The following is a 27991-nucleotide window of genomic DNA, read 5'->3' on the forward strand; positions in this document are numbered from 1 at the left end:
GACCATTCACCCCACGCCTTACAAAAACATACTTCCCGCATAAAACCTCGTACGGGCACAGTCATGCCAGCTGCTGAGAAGAGCTAGGTGCGACGGGCGCTACGGATCATCCCAGCCACCCCCGCCTCTCTCAGGGCAAAACGGGGTCCCGGTGCCCGCGGCCCGCTGCAGGTCGCCAAGCCCCCTCTACGGGCCTGGAGCTGCCCAACGCCCCTGCCCCATAGAGCAGGGGCGGGGACCGGGAGGCCACACGTGCGGCCCTACGTACCGCCCCCGCGCCGGAGGCCCCCCGAGCCCGCGGGCACCGCGAAGCGGCTCTCACCAGGACAAGAAGGAGAGCAGCCAGGGCCGCCAAGGCTGTGACGGCTGCGGCCACGGACGAAAGCAGCGCCATAGCCCGCGGCCGGCGCACGGCAGCGGCGCGGGGCGGCGCCCTATCGCGCAGCGACAGCGACGCGGAAGCGAACCGGCACAGCGCCGTGCCGCCAAGAGGGGCCGGCCAGCGGCATTGGAGTCCGCCAGCGCCCCCTGGCAGCTGGGTCCTGCGAGACGCCGCCGTCCCTACGGCCGCCGCTGCCTCCAGTCCGCCGGCGAAGGCTTCCGGCCCGTCGGGTCACGAGGAGGCAGCACATCCGGGGCGGCAACGGCGCCGCCATGGCGACGGCTTTCAAGTAAGTGGCGAGCCTGGTGGCTGTGGGCTGTAGCTTGCGCGACGCTGGGCCGGTCCCGCTCGCTCCGCGTCTCACGAGGCAGGCGGACGGGCAAGCGGGTTTCTTTGCCTGCCTCCGAGGGCGTAAGGCAGCACGGTCGCGGGAGCTGCTGGGGCCCTTGCCCGGTTACCGCCACGGCCCTGGCCTCGTTCTCGGCAGCTTGCGAATGTTCGGGAGAGAGCCTCACTGCGTTGTCTTTAAGTGTAGCTCATTTCTTTACGGTGCTGCCTCCTGCTGCCGCGTGAGCTGTGCGCCAGAGCCGGCAGCCTCCCGTTTCACGGTAGGCGCTAGCGCTGGGTATGTGCGGTGTTGGCTCTGCTTTGGGCATCCCATTACAGGCGAGAAGTGAACAGGAGAAGGCATGGGTAGCGACGAGCTGGCAAGGTGCCGAGGGAGCTGGAGGCCCGGCATATATGTTGTGGTGATGAGCGAGCTGGGTTTGTTCAGCCTTAAAAGGCAAGGCTAAGCACGGAGATCAGTAAGGTCTTGAGCTGCCTGATAGCGGTGGCAGAAGAGGTAGACTCTGGATACAGGCTGAAACATGATTCTGCGGGGATTAGGGAAGTGATAGTGAAGGGTGGTCATTTAGGGAGACTGGTGTATTCATCCCGGGAAACAGTGCTGTTGGACAAGGCCGTGAGTGATGTATCCATTCTGTGTGCCTCCTGTTTGGATGAGAGGTTGGACCAAGCGCCCTCTAGAGGCTCCTCCAGCTCCCTAGCTCCTGTCACGTTAGAAGAACGGCAGCCGTCTTTGCAGAAGGGATGAGGTACAGACAGATCAAACTTACTAATGCCTTGCAAAGAGCTTTGAACAGTAGAAAGTTAGTGGCATCATATTTATAAGTTCTTATTTTAGAATTGTGTACTGCTTTGGGTTGGAAGAGCTCCAAAAATGTTCTAGTTGTAATCCTCTACCATGAGCAGGGACATGCTTCACTAGATCTAGTGGCTCAAGTCCCTATGTAGCCTGACCTTGAACATTTCCAGTGGTGGGGCATGCACAATCTCTCTGGGCAACCTGTTCCTGTGTCCTTGCATCTTCCATATTTACATATTAAATGTGTGAAAAGACCATTCAGTCTAGCCATCAACATAACACTGCCATGGCCATTAAATCACATCTTCAAGTGCCATGGCCATGCATTTTTTGGAACACTTCCATGGTAACTTCACCTCCCTAGGCAACTTACTGCAATGCTCGATCACTTTCAGAGAAGATATTTTTCCTAATATCCAGTATAAACATTCTCTGGCACAACTGCAGGTCATTTCCTCTTGTCCTGTTACCTAATACTAGAGAGAAGACATCACCCACTTCACTACAACCTCCTTTCATGGAGTTGTAGAGAGCAATGACGTCTCCCCTCAGACTCCTCCAGATTAAATAATCCCAATTCCCTCAACCACTTCCCCTAAAGATTTGTTCTCTAGACCCTTTGCCAGCTTTTTTGCCCTTCTCTGAATATGCTGTAGCATCTCAACATCCTTCTTGTAGTGAGGACCCCAACACTGAACACCAGTGCCAAGTACAGGGGTGTGATCACTTCCCCGCTCATGCTGGCCATACTATTCCTGACACAAGCCAGGATGCTGTTGGCCTTCTTGGCTACCTGAGCTAGCTCATGTTTAGCCAGTGTCAGCCAGCACCTCCAAGTCCTTTTCCACCAGGCAACTTTACAACCATTCTTCCCTGAGCCTGTGGTGTTACCTGGGGTTGTCGTGACCCAATTGCACTATTCAGCACTTGGCTTTGCTAAACCACATACAGCTGATGTTGGCCCATCCATCCAGCTTGTCAGATCTTTTTGCAGAGCCTTCCTGCCCTCAGGCGGATCAACACTGCCACCCAATGTAATATAGTGTTGTCTGCAAACTTAGTGAGGTTATGCTCAATCCTCTCGTCCATATCATTGATAAAAATATTAAAGAGACCTGGCCCAAATACCAAGCTCTGGGAAACACCACTTGTGACCATCCATCAACTGGTTTTGACTCCATTTGCACCACTTTTTGGGCCTGCCCATCCAACCAGTCCTTAACCCAGCAAATTGTCCACACATCCAAGCCATAAGCAGCCAGTTTCTGCAGGAGGATGCTGTGGGAAACAGTGCCAAAAGCTTTACTAAAGTTCAGGTAGACAACATCAGCAGCCTTTCACTCATCCATTAAGTAGGTCACCTTATCATAGAAGATCAGGTTTGTCAAGCAGGATCTGCTCCTCATGAACTCACGCTGACTGGGCCTGAATATACCTTGCACATGCTGCATTATGACACTCTGTATGACCTGCTCCATGACCTTCCCTGACACTGAGGTCAGACTGACAGTTCCCTGGATCTTCCTTCTGACTCCTCTTGTAGATGGTTGTGATGTTTGCTCATTTGTAGTCAGCTGGGACCTCCTCACTTAGCCAGGACTGCTGGTAAAGGATGGGAAGTGGCTTGCTGAGGATGCCATGAGTTGTGATGTGTTAGTATGCTTTTGGAAGACTTGCCATTTTGACACCTTTTTCGTGGGTGCTTGGTTTTTTTGTGGGTATTTTACTTTGTTTTGTTTGTTTGTTTGTTTGTTTTTCTCCTCAGAAGTGCTTAAGAAAACTGGGAATGCTTTGTTGAAATATTACTGACCCTCTTAATATTCTTTTCTTAAACTAATACACAAATTCTGTTACTATAATTATTTTTCAGCTGAAGCATTGCATAAAACATATTTATTACTTTTATATTTTCTGAAAGATTCTGAGCAAAACTCTTAACATTTAAAGACTGTAAAATTGTTTAAACCATTCTGTATGTCTGAATGCACTCCTTGAGGTACTTCATAGCCTGTAATAAAATGACCCTTTCTGCATTTCTTAAAAAGCATTTCTTCAAAGGCAATAGCCAAGATTAGGAGTCACTGTCCCTGGCGGTGTTCATTAAAAGCCTGGATGAGGCACTTAGTGCCATAGTCTAGTTGATTGGACAGGGCTGGGTCATAGGTTGCACTGGATGATCTTGGAGTTCTCTTCCTACCTGGTTGATTCTATGATTATTAAATTGAAAGTTATTAGTTTGTGTTAGGTGTGTGTGCAGTCAGGTTCTTTGTGAGGAAGAAGCATTTTTGGAAGTGAATTTGTGAAAGCATCTTTTTCTTAGATAAGTTTAGTGTTTTCTCATCTTTCTGTAACTGCGTTGCTAAGAAGCTTTGGTAGTCATCTTGATTCTCGAATTATTTGTTGTCATAGTTTTGGTTTTGCTTTTCTTTTTGTTATTGCCTCTTGCCTGCTTGGAAACCTGCATGTAAACTTCCCTTTCTGTTCATTTTAGAACGGTGGAACCATTGGAATATTACAGAAGGTTTTTGGTGAGTAAAATATGTGTATATAAATTGCTGGTAATCAGTGTTTTCTTTCTTCTGCTTTTCTAATTCGTCTGTGTGAAAACCTGAAACTATAATGGAAAAACAAAATAGTGGCTGGGAAGGGTAATAGGGTAATAATTTAGATCTAATATGATGGTGAACTGGTGCAGTTTCTAACTTAAGGCTCAAGTATTGTACAGGTTCTTACTGGTGGTATTTGAATGCTGGGGATTTTTTGTGGGTATGTTTAGTGGATTTTGGTTTTGTTTGTTTGTGTTTTGTTTCTTTTGCTTTAGTCCACTGTAACATCAATTTTAAGAGCTCCTCCAGGTGGGGACGAATGAGGGGAATTGGTTTTAAACAATGCATATGAGTAGAAACTCTTCATATAAGGTATCATTGGGTATTGATTCTTGGATGATGTTCTGAGTCTAGCCTGTGGTATGTACTCTGTTATCTTTATTTTCTAAATAAATAATAATAAATTGAAAACACAGGGAATTTTGTGAGTCTACAACTACAAACTATGTATCAATTGATCAGGTTTTCCCTAGCGTTTTTATAACTGCTTATTTCTGCTGAAAAGAAGAGAACACTAATTTATGTGAACTAATATCATAGATACTGATGTGTTATTAAATATAAATGTGTTTTTTCTGATTTGAACTTTATAATTTTTTGTTTAGAAAGAGAACTGCCGTCCTGATGGAAGGGAGTTAGGTGAATTCCGGGCAACCACTGTCAACATTGGCAAGTACTTACTTGGCATGGTAATGGGGGAGGTATTTTATTCTCAGGTTGTAACAGCTAGTGACCCTAATGACATAATAATTACCAGTTGTCTTGGTGCTTGCATTTTGAAACAAGAAAGAAGGATGATTTTTATTCATAGTTTCAACAAGCACTGAAGAGAATGCCTGTTTCGGTAATGCATTTGACCATTTTTACTCAGTTCTGCTCCCAGGCTGGTATGCATAGCACAATTTGGATGGTTGTGGAAGCTTGTCCTTTTCTAAGATCAACAGCATATGTTACAGATGCTGAAGACAGTGTCTGCTCATACATTGAGCAGTGCACCTTTGAAGTGGCAATGACTCCTGGGTTCTGCTTTGTTTTGAGCTTGATGAACAATTCTGTCAAGCAGAGGCAAGACATCGCTTGTAGAATGAGTGATAGCACCTTACCCACCCTTCTTACACTTAAGATTTCTAGAAGTAGAATACAAGCTACTGTACCATCACAAAATAGTTGGTGGTTATTGTTCAAACTTGACACTGCAGGTACCTTCCATTGTACAACAATACTTTCTGTGAGGTCTTGCTGTAAGTCAACCAGAAAATGGGCCATCTATGGATAGTAACCATCTATGATTTCTGTTTAAAAAAAACAGAGTTGCATTCAGTCCTGTACAACATCTTCATTAATAATTTAGATGATGGGGCAAAGTGTAGCCTCAGCAAGTTTGGAGGGGACACCAAGCTGGGAAGAGTGGCTGATTTGCTAGAGGATTGTGCTGTCATCCAGATGGGCCTCACCAGACCAGAGAAATGGACTGACAGAAACTTCATAAAATTCAACAGGGGAAGGCACAAAGTCTTGCACCTGGGGAAGAACAATCTCAGGCATCAGTAGATGCTGTGGGCCACCCATCTGGAAAACAGCTTGGCAGAAAAGGACTAGGGAGTTGGGTTGAACAACAGATTGACCATGAACCAGTAGTATGCCTTTGCTGCAAAGGCATCCAACGGTATCCTGCTCTGCATTAGGGAAAGTATTGTCAAGAGGTGGAGGGAGGTGATCCCTTCTCTCTGCTCAGCACTGGTGAGGCCACACCTGCAGTGCTGTGTCCAGTTCTGGACATAGTGGGAGAGAATGCTGAGAGGAGTATCTTATCAAGGTATATAAATACCTCAAGGAAGGGTGTAAAGAAGACTGAGGCAAACTCTTTTCAGTTGTGCATAGGGACAGGACATAAGACAGTGGGCACAAGCAGAAACACAGGAGGTTGCCTGTGAGCATGGGGAAACAATATTTTTAGTGTAAGGGAGAGCATTAGCATAAGTTGCCCAGAGACATTGTGAAGTCTCCATCCTTAGAGATAATCAGAAGCTATGTGAACATGGTACTGGGCAGTAGTCTGTATCTGGCTCTCCTTGAGCACATGAGCTGGACCAGATGATGTCCAGTGGTCCCTTCCAGACTCAACCATTCTGTTTGATTCTCTGTGATTGAATGTTTGATACAGAGGCTCTGTTCCAGCCCGATATTCATCAAGACTGCTTGGCCTATGATAAGTGTAAAGTGATGGAAAATAAACACTTTGTGTCAGTGGGTGCTCTTTGAGGCTTTTTGAGTGGAAAGCCAGATTTTATTGAACAGCACTTTCTCTTTTCAGGTTCAATTACAACTGCAGATGGTTCTGCCTTGGTGAAGTTAGGAAATACTACTGTGATTTGTGGAGTCAAAGCGGTATGGTTGGCTTTTATTTTAACTTCGCTGGTGGCTCAACTTTTGTGTTTGTTTACAATGAATCTCCTGCAGAATTACAGCAGTATGCCAGTTGGGCACCATTACAGTCTTTTACCTGAGTTTCTTTTGGACATAAAAGTTAATATATAATTTGTCTAATCCTACCTCTGTAGTCTGAGGATGTGTATTTTTGTGATGATATTTAGAAAAATAAATTCTGTTACTTCTAGATAAAAGCTGAAGAGTTACTGCACTGGTAATTAGATGACTGAACTATAAGTGCCCTGTAACCTCAGCTTTGCTGCTGGTCTACCGTGATCTATGGAGTACACTGCTGCACATCCCTGTATTGCGTTTTCCTACAGGAAAAATACAGACTGGGACTGATGAAAGTAGCTCTTGTAAATTTCATTGTAAGAATAACTGGAAAGATAGTTTGGATACAGCATAGCTTGAAAATATTTTTATACAAAATCTATTCTTTTTTTTTTTTTGTTTTCTTCAGGAGCTTGCTGCACCCACAGCAGATTCTGCTAATAAGGGATATATTGGTAAGCTTTTCAGTGTGGATCTTACTCAGATCTTGTATTGCTTCAGCTGGAAGGCTGTAACAGTGGGACAGGTTGAAGACTTCTTAAGAGAAAGAGTTTGGGTAAAACTGTATTACTTAAAATCAGTTACCAAAATGATATATAAGTATCTCAGGAAAGTTAGGATTTCCTCTACTCTGCATGTGAGTCATGTAGAGATTCTTTCTTGGTGATTCCAGGTGAGACTAAAAGCAAACCCACAGCAGGAAAAACTCTGTACATTAAGAGGGGGAAGATAGTTCATCTGTAAGAGACTGTGTCCTGCAAGGTTTTACAGAGGCATTTTAACTTCTGTCTTGAAAAAAAAACCAACAAACAACTATATAAACCCTGTTTATTTGTCAGAGAACTGTAGAAGTCCAGGGAGTACATCCTAACTCCTGTTTCAAGTTTCATTTGAAATAATACTGTGGAACTGAGAGCTTAGACTATATTCTCTTTTTCTAATGCAGCTCCGTGTTGTTTTCAGTGAACTTGCTTCTCCTTAGTTTTGCTTTTTTTCATGTGTGCTTACTTATGTTCATGCTTTAAGTCTAAGGCGATAGGTATTAATGGTTGCTGAAAAGCAGATAGCATACCAGTAAAGTCAGGCAATAAGATGAAAATGCTGTTGCTTCTTGGTCTACTTAAGAATGCTTAACACTTAAGGAAGAGTTTGTGTGAAGCCATGGTGCTCAAAGCAGGATTACAAACAGAAAATGGTAGTTAGGAGTACACGTCTCTCCATGGAATACATAGTTTCTGAGTACAGAGTACTACAACTTCTTTAAGACTTGTGCATAACTTCAGTTTTGAGGGAAGAATTATAAAGGCTCAAAAACTTTTTGATCATGGCTTTCATTCAAAGTATATAAAGTGTGTGTTGTCTCACTTCTGTTTTTGCTGCTTTCCTTAGTTTACAAATAATGACTCTTGCTACCTAGTTCCAAATGTAGAATTTCCAACCCTCTGTTCAACACGATTTCGCTCTGGACCACCTGGTGAAGAAGCTCAAGCAGCAAGCCAGTTCATTGCAGATGTGATTGAAAAGTAAGAACTATCTTAGTGCATTTAAAGCAGAACAGCTTTGCAAGACAATTTTCACTTTCCTGATTTACTCTTTCGTTTTATTTTAGTTCACAGATGATAGCAAAAGAAGATCTATGTATTGCAAATGGCAAGGTAAGTTGTATCTCAAAATGAAGAGGGACATACGAACAAGATCACTGTGTTGAGGTGCTGGAGAAGTTATTTGGGGTTGTAGATTTTCTTAGTTTTGCCTTTAGTCTTCATAGTTTGGCTTACATATTAAGTGTAAAAATCGTATGATAGAGTGATTTCATTCATGTAGCCAGTGTTTTCTTAGATACCACACGATTTGCTTAGCTGCTGTAATATCTCACATGTGCAAACCTTTTTTGATAGCTTGCTTGGGTGTTATACTGTGATATCATATGTCTGGACTACGATGGAAACATTTTGGATGCCAGTGCCTTTGCTTTGTTAGCAGCGTTAAAAAGTGGTAAGTCTTCTCTAGAACAAGAGACACTCTCAGATTAGCATTGTTTAGAGAAATACATTGGTTTTGAACTGTTTCACCATTTTTAAGGCTGCTTTTTTTTCCTGTCATTTCAATGCTAAATTACTAAAACACAAATACAAAATGGAAATGATGGTATGGCTACCATAGGTGTGTAAAACTCGGGGAGTAGTGTCTTCTTGTGTACCACTGTCTTACAGAACTAATAGTTATGCTGCTGTTGCTCTTCTATTTCAGAGATTTATATCTTTCAGCAGTGGCTATAGACAAGTTCAGTGGCCACATCTGGGGCTGATCTTGTTAATGTATTTTGTGTAGGCAGAGTAAGTTGTTTGGAGCTTTGCTTATGTGTCACAACAGAATATTCTTAATGCATCATAGTTTTCAAGCATGCAACATGTGGATTGACTGTTGGCAGGCATGTGGGTTATAAATGCATGTAGGAAGCAGTGTGAAGGGAGGGCATCCTTTTCTAGCTGTATCTTGCTTGCCTTTGAGTTCATGTAGGTGCCTTGCTCATGAATTCTCTGTCTCCAGTACTAGGTTGTCAGAACAAGAGTTATTTAAAGACTAGATTGCACTGTTTCTACAAATACATAAAATGAATGAGATGAGACAATGTGCCTGTTTTTATGTATCCAGTAGGCTTTTTGGGGAAAAATACCTTTTTTTGGTTAAATATGACTGTAAAGTACTGTAATTGTATGGTATTTTGGAAGAAGAAGATGCTTTTTTATAAAAGAGAGTTATTCTGAGGAGAAAAAAAAAGTCTTCTTGAATGAGTAATTCTAAGTAATTTTGTGTAAAGAACACAGGTCATATGGCCCAATCTCTATTCTGTTTGATTTTCAGTTGCTTTTAAGAACAGCATAAATATTTCAGTAGTCTTGGACATCACTAGGCCTACTCTAAACCCATGTCTGGTATTCTTTAATATTATACAGTTGTATTTTTTCACCTCTTCAGTTCAGTTGCCATCAGTTACTATAAATGAAGAAACTGGTTCCTCAGAAGTTGATTTAAAACAGAAGAAGCCTTTGATCATCCGAAAACATCCAGTGGCCACATCATTCGCTGTATTTGATGAGTAAGTTCTTAACTGTTGTGTATGTATGAAAACAACTGTACATAGGGGAAAAAAGTGAAAAACTGATGCTACCAGTGATGTTTTTGCACTTCCTATGCACTTTCTTGGTGAAGAGTGTGCAGTCTTGGTCATTGCTGTTTCACATGGTCTTAAATCTGCAGCCTTTCATTGTGAGCTGACTCGTAGTTCTGTGATGTGAGTATACAGCACAAAACAAATTAGTCCACCTTAAAGCAGAACTGGTTCCCAACCTAAAAGATATGCTTAAATGTCAGAGAGTAGGTGTGGGTATATGTTTTTGAAGTATCTTATGAGAGATGCAAGACTGTCACCACCAATGAAAGAAACATTTTAGATGCCTATGTGAATAGCTAAAGGAAAAGATGGCAGTTTTGAGCAGCTTATACCAAATATTGGATCATCAGAGGACAAAATAAGTAATGGTCTAGTTAGAACAACAGAACTTGTGGATAACTGAAAACGTAATCACCCAAGATGAAATATGACCAGCATTTTTAAGTCATTGCTCTTGTATTTAAAGAGTCTGATTATGAGAAGTCAGAATAATCCCATGTGATAACTTCTCGCCTGAAACAGTTCACTGGCTCTTTATTAGTCCGAGTAGCATGTGTTCTACTGGTGTTTATAAAAAGTGCATTTATTTATGGTGGTATCCATTTGAAAATTAGAAAATGACTAATAAGATGAGGCTGTGTTACGAATCTGGTAAAAGATTTAGGTATATTTAGGGGTTTATGGCATATATATCTGCATTTGCAGAAGCAGTTAATGGGATGGGGTGAAGAGATCACTAGACTCAAATACTGACCAAGTGATTACCAAGATCAAAGCAGAAAGTCATCAGTACTTCAGAGACCTTCTGTTAATTGTTTTAATACCAGTTCTTGTGGGTTTGAAGTTTTATGTAGACTGAGTTTGACTAGCAGGACAGGCAGACAGTTGTCAGTAGGATATTGTTTATACATAAATCACATGTATTTACCAGTAGACAAAAAAGTTACTTTTGAAGAGAGCTGTCAGGGACTGCCTGTTTGGCTTGTTCCTTGCATTGAAACTGACTGTTGCATTAATTTATTCGAGTCTCACTTTAGGTCCTGAAACTAAATATTGAGGAGATAGGTGCCTGTGTTTTGTGTGTGTTTTTTTTTTGGTTTTGTTGTTTTTTATTTAATCTGGTTTATTAGTTTGTTTTTTTTAACAGGTGTTAACACAACCCTCTAGGTAATATTCTTTACATACTCTGGCTTCCCAACTTTCTTTTTATGTAAAAGCCCTGAGTAAATAAAACTTGGATTGCTGATTATGTGGCTATGGAAGGGTGTGCTGGTGCAGAGTGCTATGCCATGCCACAGTTGGCTGCTGTGGAGCCAACCTGCACACAGATGAAAGTCTGATGCATTGGGCTCTCCATCTGTGTCACTTCCCTGTGTCCTGCAAAGGGCCAGTGCTGCACAGGGCACGTGGGTAGAATAATGCAGTATTTTTGAGTAGTGCAGCTAAGGACTTAATGTTTCATTACACTATTGCTATTAATTGGCAATCTGAAATTGCCCAGAAAATGTATGAATGGTGTCAGAGTTCCAACTGAGAAATTCTTTTATGCTTCCAGCTGTTTGTGCAGTTGGTTGCGATAGCCTTGCTGCTGTCTTCCACTCCAAACTTGTCACCACTCAGCATAGGCGTACTACAGCTGCTAAATTGAGTTGGATTACATCAGTACTAAACTTTAATTGGCCAGGGTGAACAGAGGCTTCATGAAAACTACAGCTGATCAGCTGGCACTTCAAGCAAATGTTTGTAATGGTATTTTTTTTTTAAAGAGAATAAGGCTGAACGTTAGTTGTTAAACATTTTTTAAAGCTCAGGTTTTTCTTATTGTGCAAAATTGGTTTATAGTTTAAGTCTTTTTGCTCTATTTTGAACTCATTAAATGGTTCAAAAATAGCTACTTAGTCTCTCAGCGTTGTGCATCATCTGATGTACAACAGCTTATTTTGGCTGTCTTAAGGAACCCATTAAATCAGTTTTTGAACTACGCTTTTTTTCTGAGGCGTTAAGAGTTCTCTGACAAGAAACGGAGAATAACTTTTGTGAATTTACTATTGGAAATAAGTTTTGCCTTAAGGTCTGGTAGAAATTATTGCAGCCTATGCCTGAAACTCAGTGCCATTGTCTTTGTGTCACTACAAAATAAATGAGTCTTGCTGCAAATGGCAGTTCAATGGCATTTTCCTGTAATATGTGCGTATTTGCACATCTGTGGCATTTAGGCATAAAGCTGTATTTTCAACATCTGGTATTTTAATACACACATGCACTGGAGCATGTGGAATCTCCCACATTTATAGGGTTGTTGGTTTTATTGTCGTTTGTTTGTTTTACATCAGTGCATTCTGCCTAGAAAGAAGCTAAGCCTGAAAACTAAACAGTATTTTGTAAACTTCCAGTTATGTTACAGTGTTAATGGAGTAACATACACTAACGTGTCTGCATGTTTTACTTTCACAAGCACTTTACTGATTGTTGATCCAACTGCTGAAGAAGAGGACTTGGCAACTGGAACAGTAACGGTTGTAACTGATGATGAAGGCAGACTCTGTTCAGTCCATAAACCAGGTACTTGTAAGTTTATTACAGAGGAATCTGTAATGATAACCTTCTCTTGACTTTAATGTTATTATATGCCAGCTTTTCTTTGTAAAATGTGGGTGCTTTATGGTAACAGACTCTCTAAGCGCTGATTCCATGATTTGCTCTTCAGTTTTCAAAAAGATGGTGTGACTGAAGTTCAAAAAGATGTCACAGCTTAACCCACATATAGCAAAAAGCAGCCTCTGAGCATGTCTTCTGTGATAGCTGTAGTGCTTTAAGACTGGAGATGGGGCAGCTGCTGTGCTTCCCCAGATGAAAGTTGTTGGTCATTGAGAACTACTGTATCACCAAATATTCTCATTTGGAAAATGTATTTAGAGATACCTAAGTGAAGTATAAAATCTAGCAATTCTCCTCTAATTTTTAGGAGGAAGTCCTCTTACAGGAGCCAAGCTTCAGGACTGCATCACCAGAGCAATTACAAGACACAAAGAAGTAAAGAAGCTGATAGACAAAGTAATAAAAAGTATAAAGCCCAAGTGAACAAAAGGAGAGATGTTTTCAAAACTGGGATTTGTAAAAATTGTATTTGTTACAGTGTTCACAAACCTTTTATACTAAATAAACAAATACCAATACTACATTTACAAAGCTCTTTTTTTTTTCCTAAAATGTTTTTCACCCTTATACTATGTACAATGCTGCCAAGTGGTAAAAAATACAAGAGAAAACATTCTGTTAGAAAATTGACTTAAGAAAACCAGACTCCAGCTCCTTTATAGATGAACTCTTAAGTTCAGTAGGGTTGGCTTCCAAGACCAGTTCTATTTATTTCAGTGTAACATCACAAGTTCATTTTCCTGCCAGTAATATAAAACACTGATTTGATTCCTTTTTAATCTGGAAAAAAATAAATCCCCTCTGAATAAAAATTTCATTTGGAGGGAGTGGAACAAAAAAGGGAAGTCTCAGGATTTTGGAGGGGCTGGTGTGCCTCTTTTCCTTTTACTTTTTGAGTGGCTGCCTGAATGCTGTTGATGATGCAGGTGAGCTGCTTGTGCTGCTGCTGCCGCTGCCATAGCCATTTGATGCTGCAAGAATCGCAACTGCTGCCATAGAGAAGGGGGAGAAAAGGCTTGTTAGTGCTGACTATGAAGCTGTGTCTCTTGTCAGAAAGGATGAAAGGAAGGGAAGGAGTGGAAAACAGAAAATAAAATGAAGCAGAACGAGGGTAGACAATAGGAATACACCATGTACTGGGCAGTTGAGTACAGTCAAGCAGCACCAGTGGCACAGAAGCCTGCTAAGGGCATATCTAACATTTCACATGTACTTTGACAGCTTCATATCTTTGCCCTTTCTCTCCATTGCAGTAACCGTAGTAACTCAGCAACTTCAGTGAATATTTAGGTTATGTAGTATTTTTTTTTACATAATACTTTTTCAGTGTATGCAGTGTATGTGTTTTTTGGTGTCACAAAGAAGAGACTGTGTTTATTGTCATAAAGCACCCAAATGATAGAAGGCTAAAGGAATGCTTTGCTAGAGCTGTTATTTTCATGTAGTGACTGTAGCAGTGCTAGATCTGAACTTGCAGGTACTTCCATTCATGCGCTTTTGAAACTGACTGGCACCTAGGTGAGTTTATGTACATATGTGCCACAAACACTCCTTGAATGTTAGCAAATCAGGAAGGTGAATAGCTTCAAGTGAATAAAAATAAATTCAGTGCTCCAAGCTGAGGATTAATTGTTTCATTATATATTTTGCCAAATGAATGTGGTGTTTCTTTTTTTAAACTTCTGAGACATAGACATTAGATAAAGAAAACACAGAGGGGCTGGATTTTTGGGTTTGGAGCTGAGAATTGTATTTTTAATTTCTGTTTTTTACTTTGAACACAGTCAGAGTGAAGTTGCTGGATTACTTGTATCTGTTGCTGCTGCTGCTGCAAGGCTTGTTGTTGCTGTTGTAAGGCAGAAGAGAGCTGCGATCTCTGCTGAGGAAGGCTTTGCCCAGGTCTGTTCATGGCAGAGCCAAGCTGAGACAACACTAAGAAAGGAGAAGGGGAAAGCAGGCAGGTCAAAAGGTCAGGTCAAGTTTGTAAGGGTCAGGGAAGGAAGACAGGTATTGAGTGTAACAGAAAATGAGGATCAACAGAATTAGTTTCACAGTAAAATTTGAAACAGTGCAGAATAAAATACACATGATATACATACTCTGTTAGTTACAACATACTTGGAGTACGAAGTGCTTGTGGAAAAACAAAAGAGGTTTCTTGTACTGGATGTTAAAGACACAGTTAAACATTCCTCAATGAAGTCTGGCATAGAAGTTATCTTTTTCTATCATGTGAGTTAGTATCACATTAAAATGCTATACTTACGAATTTAACTGCCAAACATGCTGAAAATAAATTTCTGATCTAGCATAAGACTTCGACACCAAACTTCATTTCAGTATAAATTTATCAACATACACATTTAACTGCAAAAGGAAGCTCAACAAGCACATACCTGTGGCTTGAGGTTGCATAAAATTCCCTACTCCCGTCAGGTTAATTACAGCAGCTTGTTGGGCAGATAATGCCTGATCTTGATTGGATGGACCTTGATCAGACCCCTAGCAAAAATGAAAAGCTTGATCCTTATTACCAAACTTCAGTATCAGTGAAAAAGTAAAAGCTAGTGTGATGGCAAACTTCTGAAGTGCCATTTAGAAACATTTCATTCTGCATCTTCCAGGGCATGTAGATACAGGCTATAACACAGTCACTATTAAAGTAATATGAACAGATGTTGGATGCCCCAAAACAGTTGTTTCAGCAGAAATGATGTTTGTTACCCACCAGAAGTCTCACATGCTTGGTTACTTCCCTGCTGTAGTCAGCAGAGACTACAGTTTATAGCTGTAATCTTACCACAATTTCCTGTCCCGCTCCCAGCCTCAAAGTCTTCAGGTACCACCTGACACCATCCATGTATAAGAGCCCTAACCCACCAAAATGTGAAAAGTATGAAACTTACATTCACGGTGTACCACATACTCCTTAGTTAAAAATGGTAACCCTTACTTTTAAAGTTTTATTGCCAGAACAGAGTCATTCTCACAGTAATCCCTCAAAAGGAATTAGCAGAGTCTAATTAGTGCCAAATGATATCAAAGGGTGCTACTAAATTTGGATTCATATTGTGGGAAAATGAAGTCTTACACATGCAATTCAAACCAACAGCATGGCTTCTCAGTCAGAAAGAAAAATAACCACCTGAACATTTGAGCTGGTGCATTTCCAGGGGTTGCATGCTTCTACAGAATAACCATATGAGACCATATACTTAGCATCTAGGTAAGCTTGACCGAACAGTCGCACATTTAAGAAGAAATCACCTTGAAGAAGTTGACAAAGACTTAGAAAGTCATAGAACCAACGTTTGGGAAAAAGCCCTAAGCATGAGATGAGAGTGTGTATGGTCTGTTGGTATCAGAGAAAACTGCTGGGTCCTTTTGGGCTCAGGTGCTTTGCACTAAGCACTTGAATTATGATACTAAACACATTCTTGTCCTTGGAGAAAGTGAAAGAATGCAGTATTCCTAACTGGTCATTTTAGGTAATGACCCCAGTCTTACTCTGTAATGTCCTGTAAGAGAGAACTACTGTTCCTTAAGGCAAATTAGCCAATGCAGAGATTGATTTCCTTCAGAAGAACTTTCTGCAACAAGAAGGTCTAGGTTCATATTAGCCAAATGCCCTAGAAGTTCAATGTATAGGAAATAAAATCCAATAATAAGTGCTTGCATGATTTTTTTGGGTAATTTACCTAGTAACTGACATTTAGATTCTGAGAGTTTCCCAGTAAACTGTCCCACATATCAGACCAAGGCCTGTATTTATGAATAGTCCACAGCAGCACAAGCAAAGTCATTACAACAAAACAAGTATCCATCAGAGACTATTTGATAAACAGAAGTTTGCATGCCTGGGAAGACAAAAGCTAACACAAAGTCACAGCAGCTAGGTTTCTCAAATTGCCACATTAGTGCTGGTAAAGATTTTTAAGCACATGTAGAACCAACCAGTCAAGACGTGTCATTCCAAGAACAGACTGGCTGGGGACTTTTTCAAGGCTTCTTTGGTGACTAAAGCCTTTAGTCAGGCAGCAATAGAGCAAGCGTCTTTAATATTACAGCTTCAAAGCAAATTGATGGTTTCTCCACCACAAAGAGAAAAACGCTGTTAAGTACAGTAGTGAGGATTGTAAACCATCTCGTATAGTTACTGTTGCAATCATGATGGTGCTTTTTGTCTGTTCTTGACCACATTAAGCTGATTTTATACCATACATAGAGTGGGCTGTCTCTCTAAAGTCAGACAATGCTTAGCCAGTTGTTGATAAAGCTCTTCTATACAGAATATAAGTAAGAGAGTATAACCCACTCCAGCCATGGCAACAAACCACTGCAGCCTTTGCAGTTTGACAAGCTTTTGGAGGAAGACTTTATTCCCAGTGTTTCAGATTTGTTGGGTAAAGGCTCCACATTACTTGTGGAGATAGAAGATTAGAAGAAACTCTTTCATCCATGCATCCTAGATTGAGGGCTGTTAGCACACCCTTGTTCTCCCCGTGGCTGAGGGCTAGACTGTAGGCTAATGAGATTGTTGTATGGCCAGAACTGTGACAGCTGCTGTTACTGCTGTAGTGGGTTAAAAATAAGCGAACCACCTGGAAACTGTTGAAGATTAAAAGCAAAAGGCATAATTCAAACTGCTGAGTATCCTCACTGTCCTAGGATGAACATGACATTGACAATGATGCACTCCCTGGAGGTTTGCTTTTCATTGTTTTTAGTTTGTTTCATTGGTGCTGTGTTTGTTGAAACATCCTTCAAAATAATTCAATTTACAGTTGCTGTTGTTTGTGGAAAAAGCCTTATCCTCAGAAAACAAACCTGCGTTATAGTGAGATACTTACACAGGAAAACACATTTTTATGATGCTCATTCTAAAAGTAGATTGCATTGCTTCTGAAATTGTAAAGACTTGTCTTTCAAAAAGGAAAATAACATTCAGTGCTTTTGAATGTTCTATTTAATTTTAGTAGATGTTTCCAAGCATGAAGCTTCAAGGTCTGATGCAGGAAAAAGTTAAACAAACTCAATTCCTCTTTCATACTCCCATTTTAATAGCACTGATTTCAGACAAATTGTTCTTTGCTTATATGAGTAGCAGAAGTAGCTTGAAAGGATGTAGTTCAATGTGGAATCACACAAGGACAAGCATTTAATTTCATAGAAGAGCTCTACTGTGGCATAACCACCTCCTGTGCCTGTCCTTTTTCATGTTTCTGGAGTGTATACAGAGTGGTAGAAGGAAGTAGCAAAGCTACATATCCCTTTTTTATTAGTACAGTTTTTTGAAGCATGGTGTAACATTTGTGAAACACTGAAGCTGGAATTCTGCACCTGTAACTTGCAGCTGATTTCAAAATCCAGTAACTCGACTTGATTCCACAAACACTTCCTATTTTGTTTTCAAATGGAGATATGACATAATAAGCAGCTTTTGCTTATGTTTTTTATTTGAATGTATGCTTAATGGCAAGAAACTGTTTACCAACCTTCTAAAATTATCTTACACGAATTTTTGTTTCCAATACCAGAAGCTCTGTAAAGCACCTAGCAGTGCATGCTGAGCATGACTTTTTAGGTGTTGTATGTAACCTCTGAGTGACTCTACTGTACTGCTTTGTACGTTAAAAATAATCTTAACTTCAGTAGAAAGAATGATTTGGAGTAAAAACTTAAGCAAATCCTGAAAATAGGTGATTGTACTTTAGGATTAATCTCTTGAATTCGAATGTCAGCAATTTTGGATTGTTATTGTGAACTAGCTGCTGTGAGCTAGATCTGTCATTTCTGCTTTGTATCTTAATGGAAGTAGCTTTTTCTCTTATTCTAAGCATTTTAAATAAGCAAAAAGTTACAATAAAATGGTTTAGTTTCATCAACTGGCTTCAAGGATTTGTGGTGGGCAATGCAGTAAGCAGCATTATACGTCTCTAAATATATATAGAAAAATTCTCATTATTGTGTCCAAATATATCAATTACCTGTAGAAGATTTAAGGACCGAAGATTTGATGCATTTTTCAAACCAAAGGGGCTGCCTGTTAAAGAAAACACCTTTTTGTTAGTAGAAGTCTTTGTTTAATTATACACGTGTATTGCAATTAATACACCTTTCCACTGGGATTACTGCTAAACGTTTGGAAGATGGGAAACTGGCAAGTGTAAATTTTAAACTTAGTACAATGATGCATTTTCCATAATCTTGCTAGGTTCAAAGTTATCCAGATTTGAAACTGAAGAGAACTGCCTAATCAGAAAGAAATCTGTATTGCTATTGAAGACTGTACTCTGTAACTCTTAATGCTCTTCACACAAAGGCGAATGTGAAGTCACAGCAGTTACTGTTCAGTGATTCTTCTGGCTTTAAAAAACTTTACTGTTTGTGCAGTAAATCCAGAAGTGTCCATGAGCTTAATGAAGTAACAGGCTCTCAGTTTCACAATCATTAACAGAAGCAATCCCTTTTAAAAATCTTAGCAACGGCCGACCCACCTCCCCCAAGAGCTGCTGGCAAGATGTTATCTGACTTCTAGAGCTTCTGCCATTACTCCACATGGCACTCTTCAAAGCTTTGCTAAAAGCAGCTGTACATACAGCTAGCTGTGAGGTGGGTATAAAACTGATAAAACCAGTCCAGTAAAACAGTGGCTGCCAAACAGAACCCTTCAAGGTCTTCCATGGACCTAGCTCAGCTCATTACTCCCAAATGTGAAGTGGGCAACTGTGTAGCATGTAAAGATCTGTGACACCAAACTGATAAAGGTTGATAGTGCTTGAGGTTGACAGTACTTGAAAGGACAGAATTAGAATTCAAAATGATCCTAGTTAATTGAAGAAAGGGTCAAAAATTAAGTAACATCGCATTAAAAAAGACAAATGAAAAAGTACAAAATCGTGAGCAATTAGCTTTGTGTCTATACAGCAAGAAAGGACAGGAGAAGCTACAGTAAGTCACAAACATATCTGAATCATCTGTATCACAAACTCTAGAACACAGAAAAGAACCTTTTCACAGAGTTTACATTTATAAAACTCACTGTCACAAGATGCTGTAGATTCCAAAAATAAAAACGTATTCAAAAACCAATTAGATAAATCCAGACTAGAAGTCTAGCGCAGGATATTAGGCACAAAGATCCATGTATATAGTCTTCAGCTAAGGAAGTCTCCCTGTTGTAGATTGCCAGAAGAGGTACAGTTGTATACAAAGGATGTTTCACTTCACTCTTTTGTCTCATCTTAAACTCTCTCTTAAGTATCCTCTAATGGTGACTGGCAGAGACAGAATATAAACGGGATGAATTTTTAGCCTAACTCAGTAAAATATTTTTAATGTTAAAGTAATGCTGTTGAAAAAAAAAAACAGACTAAAAACAAGCAGACCTCATTTGGGGAAATGTTAACAGGAATGTTGTGAAAGAGATGAGATGCATTTATTCTGCTGTGCTCCACAGTGGTAAATCAGCCAAGCTCAGGCTTGTATCCAGTTTTGGTTATCACATTTTAAGAAGGATGTAAGCAAACTGGACAGTCTAGAAGAGAGTGACAGGATTATGAAAGGTTTGAAATATACAAGCTAGCAGAAAGAGAAGACAAAGGTGGGACATGACAGCATGTTTGCTACTTAAAGAGAAAGGATGAACGACTACTTTTCATGTCTGCAAGGAATAGGAGAAAAAAAATCATTTAATTTGCAATTAAAGAGATGCATTGTAATTAGAACAAAATATTTTGTACAGATAATGAACTACTCCAAACAGCTACAGAGAAAGATAGGAATCTTCTTAAATAAAGGCAATTAGACAGTTTAGATAAGCATTGGTGAAGTATGGTATAGACACTAGGGTTTTTTATCAGAACTCCCAGACCTAAGAGTTTAAACCCTGCTTTAATGTGTAATGAAATTTATATTGTCGTTTTTGAAGGCATCAAGGAATTAATAATTGTACTACTAGAATAAAGCAGTACCAGTTCTGCATATTTAAAAAGTGAAGCCTCTCTCTAAAGTTAGTCGTGTCTGGTTTTCTGTCAGTCATCACCATCCATGTTGAATTTGACTCTGGAATCCTCTCAACTGTCCTACTGAACATACCAAACAATCCAGGTTTAGAGCATGTATTGCCAGTCCAGCTCCTCAAAAATCCATTTCAAACACAGCCTGCACTTGGAATGCAAAAATACACGCTGCTTCTGAGCTTCAGACATCAAATATACAATGTATTCACACACCAGCCATTTTTGTTCACTTTTCTTACAGTATGTTTTGTCACTGTCCCTGTCTGAAGGGTGGCTTTTCAACTTATTCACACTAACCTGCTTGAGAGGCAGACTGCATTGCAGCAGGCAGCGCACTTGGTACCAGACCTCCTGATGGTAAAATGCCACTCAGATTTATACCTGCAGGGGCTATGGCACCAGTGTTGCACCCCAACATAGGGTTTGACCCACTCATCAGTGTCTGTGCTCCACTGTAGAAGAGGAAAGACAACACATCAAATCCAAGTGGTATGAGTAAATACACATACATTTTTGCCCTCTGTCTCATGATAAATAAACCAACTGTTTTCTGTAAATGAGATTATGGACAAAGCATCAACACAGCTTGATAAGTTGTTACACCTAGGGCAAAACAAATCCATATTCTCAGCATATACAGATTTTTCCTTTGGTGTAATCTATGAAAAACAAATCACAAATGGTTCTTTTATTCTAGAAATACTGAGAGATTGAAGCTCTCCAAAATGGTTGTACTGTTGTAACAAAAAGTCATGGATCAGGTTTGTGTTTTCTTTTTGTATTTTATATATATTTAAAAAAGCATCCAATTCATCAGCAGTAGTCAGCTGCTGAATACCTTGGTGGAGTAACTCAAGTGTGCTTGCAGTGACGCACACTATGTGTCTGACTATCCTATATCAATCACCAAATTTTGTGTATTTTGAAATGCAGTTCACATTATACCATACAATCTATTCTTGTCAGTAGCATTTTTATCACAAAAAGAGTTTTAAGGATCAAAGAACATTTAACTTCAGCTAAGTGGCTAAAAAACAGATTTGTGTTTTCTTGTATTTTACATCCAACCATTCATTCATAGGCACTTTACTATCAAATCTCTTTTCACCCTTCCTGTAGAGTGGTCTGCATATGATATTCCTCCTCTTTTCTGATTAATAAAAAAAGTTTTCATAAAGGGCAAAATCTCAAAAAACATTTAAACTAAGGTTGAGCCTTATAAAAATAAACTATATGTGTCCAAAAAAGCTGAAAGCAATAAAAGCCCTTCTGAATATTCTGATAGTAGTTGCCTTACATTTGAGAAATACAAATAGCTTCTAGTGGCATTTCACTTCATAATTACAAAATTAATGATAATTTTGTATGGCAGATCCTGAAAAATACCTACCCTAATGGATGTTGGATAGTCCTGTAGCATTCCCAAACTCCCCATGCCACCACCCCAACAACCAACCCACCCATGGTAAATTAAAAACCCATTGCAACAAAAAACTTACCACACAGAGCCCACTACATTGATGAAGTTAAGTCCTGCAGGGTTTGCCATGACCTGGGTGGAGGTTGTTCCTGTAGTAATGGATGTTACCATGGTGGAAAGAGGAATGGTCATTACAGGCAGTGCCTGGCTCAGAGACATCTGCTGCTGAGCAAACGGGGTTAACAAAGTGGGCTGAGGGGTGAAGCCTGAATCTTGGGGAGTAGGGATGGCAGAAGGGGTAATAGGAGTTGAGCTCTGAGCATCAGGAGGGTGTGGGGTCGATGAAGGGGTGTTGGTTGGAGTAGGAGTAGATGGTTTAGGAGTTCCAGACCCTGCTCATTGAGAAAAATAGAAAGTACTAGTTTGTTATAAAAGGCCAGTCCTTTTTGTATAATAAGGTTAATGGAATCTTATTTAGCACTGACAATTTGTTCCTCAGACTGCAAGTGTTAATTTCTACATGACACGAGTGTTGCAGCACGCACTCATTGTTAAGGATGCAGTATAATCACACAGAAAACCCATTCTCCATGCTTAATTCTTTAAGCCATACACAGATTTGTATCCTCCATTAAGTCCTTCAATAATTTATCATACACTGTCATAAATTCATTCAGAAATACATAAAGTAAAAAATATATAATTCTTGGTGACTGTTGTAACCTAATGTTTTCGCCCTAAGTTGTTAACATATAGTCTCTGTACTGCCTGCACAATTGCATCATATTAAAAACATATGGAAAACAACAGATTCAACAAAGAACACAGACTCTTTAAATAATCATGGTATTGGCCTAAATTTAATCAGATAGATAATGTCCCATTTGCCAAATAAAAATATTTATATAGATGCTTAAGCAGAGGATAATACTGCATCTTTAAAAGTTACTGTGTAATTCCTTACTCTTAAGTGTAGTATGTATAGCTATATTTGTTGTGGATGCAGTAAGTACAGTTTGTCAATTGAATAACAAAAGCCCCCATAAGCTTGAGGTGTGGTTTTGGTTGTTTCATTGGGAGAGTTTTAAGTTTGTTTTGGTTAGTGTTTTTTTGGGTTTCTTTGTTGTTTGATTTTTTTTTCTTTTATGAGGGGGTGGGTTGTTTTTTTTTTTTTTAGCTTTCATGTCCTGCAGAAAGAAAGTAAACAAACGTGAATGTTTATCTGTTGTGACCAGAGCCTTAAACAACTGTGTGCAGCAGATGTACACAGTTCATAGCACTAATGTAAAAACAGACTAATTATGTTGGAATAATTTTGTAAGTTTTCCTTTTTTCTTTGTGCAAAACAAGAAGGCAGAAAAGTTACACCTTTTGAACTATCCAGCTTTTAAATTATTTAATGCAAAAAGCATATTATAATACTGTGCAGGATACTGGAATGCGCAGTATACAATTATGCATTAAAAAAGGAAAGACTGCAGTTTTGATTTCTCTTTGTACAGATCTGCTCCCGAAATGTCTCAAGACGCATACGTATTTTAGAAACTTTATGATTTGTAGCTATGGTTGCAACAATCCTGTCACTGTTAAGGAAAATACTTCAAATAGGATGCTAATTACTGAAATTTACATTTTAACACCTGAGAGTATGGTGCTATCATCATCAGCATCACCACCACACTTGCAATCAGCAATGATTTGTAAAACAGTGTAGGAGTGTTTTAAAAAAATCATCTTATTGTTTATTGTATCACCACCTTGGGACTGATCAGATTATATACATACATAAAGATACAACTGCACCAGCTCCTAGAACATTTAAAACCCGAGATGCTTAAATTATGTATAAGCAAACTGATCTAACACACTGTTTTCACACTGGAGGAAAAAAAAAATCTACACTTTGGAATTTTATCTCATCACACAATCTACCAGCCTTTCATAAAGGAGATCATCATACTGATTGCATAAAATGTATTAAAACGTATACACAGAGGGTGCATACATATATACAGAAAGAACGAACACAGTTACAATAAACATGAAATACATACAGTGAACAAGAGACCTGCCTCAAGCTGCACAACTTATACAATTTACAGTACACTGTACACTTAAGTTTCATCGTTCCACAGGTTAAGAAGTTTATCTCAGGAAGCATTTAAGCAAAAGCCTAAGATTTAATGGAGAATTTAGGTCGTGACTCACTTTGTGAAGAGCTCGCAGGAGACATGGCAGATGGGGAGAGCATACTAACTTGATTAAGATCCATAGATTGTTTCCGAGAAAGACCAGGAGGCTTAGAAGAAGGAGGAGGAGTTGGGGACTTTAGGTGGCCACTTGACTGTTGTGGACTAAAAATATTACCTGAAAAAGTGTAATTATAATACATCATTGTTCTGTGAGCACATGTTAACTTGAGTATTTGTTAGAATGTGATTTTGTGAATAATACAATCACGAATTTAAAAAAAAGGAAAAAAAAGCTCTTTTCACATACAAAATAATTATTTTTTTCATTTAGTCTTTACTAAAGAAATGTCATTTTACAACAGGCAGAACATATGAAAAGGAAATGCCCGAGTCAATGAATAATTACCTGACGAGCTACTTCCTGAACTTGAAGGTAGTTTGATGGGAGGAGGTCGGTGTTTTACCCCTTTCCCCAATACTGAAGACTGAACAGAGCCTGATATACTTTCTGGCTGCTAGGAGGAAAGAGAAATTAACACTACCAGAGCAATGTAAGGTTTCACATATCTGATAGAAAAGACATTTCAATTAATTTGTACTAGACACTTCTCCAAATCATGATAAAATTCCCTTCAAAATTTTCAGATTTCTATTTATTTTAAAAACATAACCTATGACACACTCTCTTTTGGCAAAATGTCTACCATCAAGAGGCAGCTTTAAAGCGCTGATAAAATTTAAACCAAGCAAAACATTTAATGAAAATTAAGCAGTTTCATTCTTCTGTGCAGTTCTGAAATCATTCTCAGTAATTTTGACAACTGCAAGAGTGACAGGAGCACTTTAAATAAAAAGATGATTTGGTATTGAAAAACTACTTCATTTCATTTATTTTTCAGCTGTTTATTTCTGCCATTTCCAGCAAAGATTTAGAGTAGAATCAGATTTCCTGATTCTGGGAATAGTAATTTAAATAGATTCAGGAAAATTCTGAATGTACACAAATCAATACACATTTTCTCACCAACTTCAATGTGATCAGAGCTTTGCTAACCTTTTTAGAGGAAAAGCGCTGCCTTTTGGTTTGCTCTTATAACCTGCTTCAGTTGTTTGAACATAAATTTTCATCTAATGAAGTCTGTGGTTCTCAGGCACTAACTCAGACCCTAAATCCAGCATTCCAATAGCTGACACTGTCAAAGTACTCAACAGTGAAACACACTGACAGGTATAGTCTATAATTTGTACCTATAAAGTAGGTAAACCATAAATAAAAATAACATCTAACAAACATACAGTCCACAAAGATCTGAAACTAGAGCATGAGGCTACCGGTATAGTGAACAGAGTTATTTCAGTGTTGGTGCCTAAATTAGCTGTGCATGGTTGAATAAATCGGAGCACACAGCACCGTACAGAATCGACCCTTTTGGAGAGCAAAGCTTTCACTGATTGTCAGTAATAAGTGACACCTCCTCTACCGGCTTGCAATTGCTTGCTTATAAAAAAGAATCTTTTGAGAAAAATTTTGAGGACTATCTTCCTCTTCAAAAGGAATCCAGATTTCAGTGAGGGCTTGAACAGTCAGACATGATGACTTCCAGAAGTATCTTCCTACTCTAAGTTACTCTATGATTTATATACGTGTGTATGCACCCAGAAACATTCCTATACCTTTCTGCTACTGCTGGCCTCTGTATGCTACTCTGGCAGACACCAAGAACTACCTCTTCCCCTAGACTTCTGAATCTGACCAAGAAAGTCAGAAGGAGCAAGTAACAGGCATGAGAATGCAGGAATTCCTGGTGCTTAGCTTGTTGTTCGGGGCGGGGGGGGGTGTGGGGTGTGTTTGGAATCTTTGTTGTTGTTCTGGGGTTTCAAAAGAGTTTTCCTCTTCAAAGTAAAAAGAAAATATTTTCTAAAGGTAAAAAGTTCAGCCAATAGATCTGCTTCTGTGTTTATTGACCTGCGAAATAAAACACATAGCTGCATTTAACTATGTTGCACTGTGGAAGGTTCATTTGAATGGGAAAATGGCTACACATAGCAATAAAACAAAGCCATGGCTAAAGGATACAATATTTGGACAATGAAAACAAAAGAGCTGTTCTCCATTTTTTCCAATAAGCTCCCATTGAATGACTATGATAATAAAGCACTTAAAAATACCTTATAATGACATTTTGGGGTTATTTTACTTTGAAATGTGGACAGCAAAAATTATATTTTAATAATTCAATGATTAAATGCAAATTAAAGACATGTATGGCTTGATTAACTCACTTCCAATTCCTTCCCTGGAGAAAGATGACTAAGATTAACTGATCCACCTGAATTATGAAACATTTTCACAGGACACTTCGCTTCATTTTGTACTAGCTCCTGATACTGGTTCACCACTCTGAAACAAATAATAAAGACATAAAAAGCTGAACAGCTTTGAATTTCTAAAGTAGACACATATATGCAAAAAACATCTTGTAGAGTCATATAAGTATACATTATGCAAGTATATATCTATACAAAATAAACATACATCTATATGAAGCATACCTCTATGCATCTTTCTACTTTAAGTTCTTTTGTTAAATTTATTCTGGTTTAACTTCTCTTTTAATCATGGTCTTATACAGTATAACAAATAAGTTTAAGAAACATTCTTTTGGGCTAATATGCAAAACAGTAGACAGAACAATTTCCATCCCAAAAGTAACTGGATTTCGTTGGGATGCCAGTTAATGGGGATCTAAGGGGGATGGTACAGCAAGCATCTGCTGCAGTAGGCATACTGCCAATTTGTATCATTTAAACACAGAATATTTTCTGTCACTTAAGAAAGCTTAAAGTCATCTGAACCTGGTTCTCGTTGGTGATTACTCACATGTTTGTTGGAAGAAAATACACCAGCTCACATCATCCATCAAGATCCTGGAATGTATAGAGGACTGCTTCCTCATACAAATGTTAAGTGTACCAACCAGGAACAAGGCACTGCTGGATTTGCTATTCACAAGCCAAGAAAAACTGCTTTGTAGTATCTTGGTTACTGCAGCCTTAGCTGCAGTGATCACAATATTGTGGCGTTTGGGTTCCTGTTGAGCTCACAGAAAGTTAGTACTAAGACAATGATTTTGAATTTTAGAAAAGCAAACTTAGCTCTCTACAGAGCTCAGCTTCCACACAGGACAATGTAGTTATCAAGTGCTGGGAGCTTTACAAGAATGCTCCTAGAAGTGCAAAGCCAGTTCATCCCTTTTAAGGCAAGGGAAGTATGTGGAGCAGCAGACCTCCTTGGCTTAACTGGGAGCTTCTGAGTCTGCTCAAAACAAAAAGAGAAGCGTACCAGAGATGGAAAAGTGGATGAATACCCATCTCTTGTTTAATAAATAGCACACTATATCCTACTTCTTGTTTTGATAGTTAATGCCTCTTATTTTCCTCATTTGTTCTGCATGTTCCCATAACCACAACATTTGCAGGCATAATGACTAAAATAAACAAAATTCATCATTTGGCATCAAGCCAAAGACTTATGTATGTACTACATTAATTTACCTTTCAGCATCAGTCTTCGAACCAATAAGGAACCTGAAATGTAAAATGTATAATATGTTTTCAGTCATGATTTGGACTAAAAGAACATTGTAGTTTACATTCTGCAATCACAAAACTTAAAAGGAATGTCACTGCTGCTCTTTTTTTTTTTCCAGAAATGCTGAGAATACAAGAGATGCTGTAACCATTTAATGGATTGGGTATTATTCAGTATTTGAAATGTGAACTTGGTTTCACAACTCTATATACAATATATACGCATGGTCTAACACAGTCTCCTTTAAAAGTAACCTACAAAGCAATAGACAGAAAATAAAACTTTTGTATTTTATAATATCAAAAAATGTAAGT

The 27991-nt window shown here is 39.2% G+C and overlaps 3 protein-coding genes across 12 annotated transcripts in view; 1 reads left to right on the forward strand and 2 right to left on the reverse strand.

The window, feature by feature from the left end:
* ALG5 (ALG5 dolichyl-phosphate beta-glucosyltransferase) overlaps positions 1–596 on the reverse strand; it is a 30504-nt gene extending 29908 nt beyond the window's left edge. For both annotated transcript variants that reach the window (XM_064173331.1, XM_064173321.1), the window contains exon 1: positions 323–596. In XM_064173331.1, coding sequence (XP_064029401.1) covers positions 323–394 — 72 coding nt within the window. In that variant the 5' untranslated portion in view covers positions 395–596. The remainder of the gene's footprint in view (positions 1–322) is intronic.
* EXOSC8 (exosome component 8) lies at positions 548–12983 on the forward strand. Its single transcript, XM_064173340.1, has 11 exons — positions 548–671; positions 4021–4057; positions 4741–4804; positions 6450–6523; positions 7029–7074; positions 8037–8142; positions 8229–8274; positions 8518–8614; positions 9599–9719; positions 12250–12356; positions 12760–12983. Exons 1-11 carry the CDS (start codon positions 655–657, stop codon positions 12873–12875), a joined length of 831 nt encoding a protein of 276 aa, XP_064029410.1. The 5' UTR covers positions 548–654; the 3' UTR covers positions 12876–12983.
* The window catches only part of SUPT20H (SPT20 homolog, SAGA complex component), a 35883-nt gene continuing 20792 nt past the window's right edge, over positions 12901–27991 (reverse strand). For 2 of the 9 annotated variants that reach the window (XM_064173276.1, XM_064173246.1), the window contains exons 15-24: positions 27641–27673; positions 26369–26486; positions 24492–24597; positions 24102–24260; positions 21973–22285; positions 20771–20925; positions 18440–18495; positions 14849–14954; positions 14260–14384; positions 12901–13441 (exon numbers count right to left, since the gene is read on the reverse strand). In XM_064173276.1, coding sequence (XP_064029346.1) covers positions 13301–13441; positions 14260–14384; positions 14849–14954; positions 18440–18495; positions 20771–20925; positions 21973–22285; positions 24102–24260; positions 24492–24597; positions 26369–26486; positions 27641–27673 — 1312 coding nt within the window. In that variant the 3' untranslated portion in view covers positions 12901–13300. Of the gene's footprint in view, positions 13442–14259; positions 14385–14848; positions 14955–18439; positions 18496–20770; positions 20926–21972; positions 22286–24101; positions 24261–24491; positions 24601–26368; positions 26487–27640; positions 27674–27991 lie in introns of all 9 variants that reach the window. The other 7 variants (XM_064173256.1, XM_064173243.1, XM_064173304.1 and 4 more) reach the window with 6 other exon arrangements.

The sequence above is a fragment of the Pogoniulus pusillus genome, chromosome 3, assembly GCF_015220805.1.
Source record: "Pogoniulus pusillus isolate bPogPus1 chromosome 3, bPogPus1.pri, whole genome shotgun sequence".
Lineage (NCBI taxonomy): Eukaryota > Metazoa > Chordata > Aves > Piciformes > Lybiidae > Pogoniulus > Pogoniulus pusillus.

Excerpts from the sequence above, each read along its gene's own strand:
- EXOSC8 (XM_064173340.1), top strand. Across the intron at positions 6,524-7,028 it reads TGATTTGTGGAGTCAAAGCG|GAGCTTGCTGCACCCACAGC; the intron begins GTATGGTTGGCT and ends TGTTTTCTTCAG. Across the intron at positions 9,720-12,249 it reads TCATTCGCTGTATTTGATGA|CACTTTACTGATTGTTGATC; the intron begins GTAAGTTCTTAA and ends TACTTTCACAAG.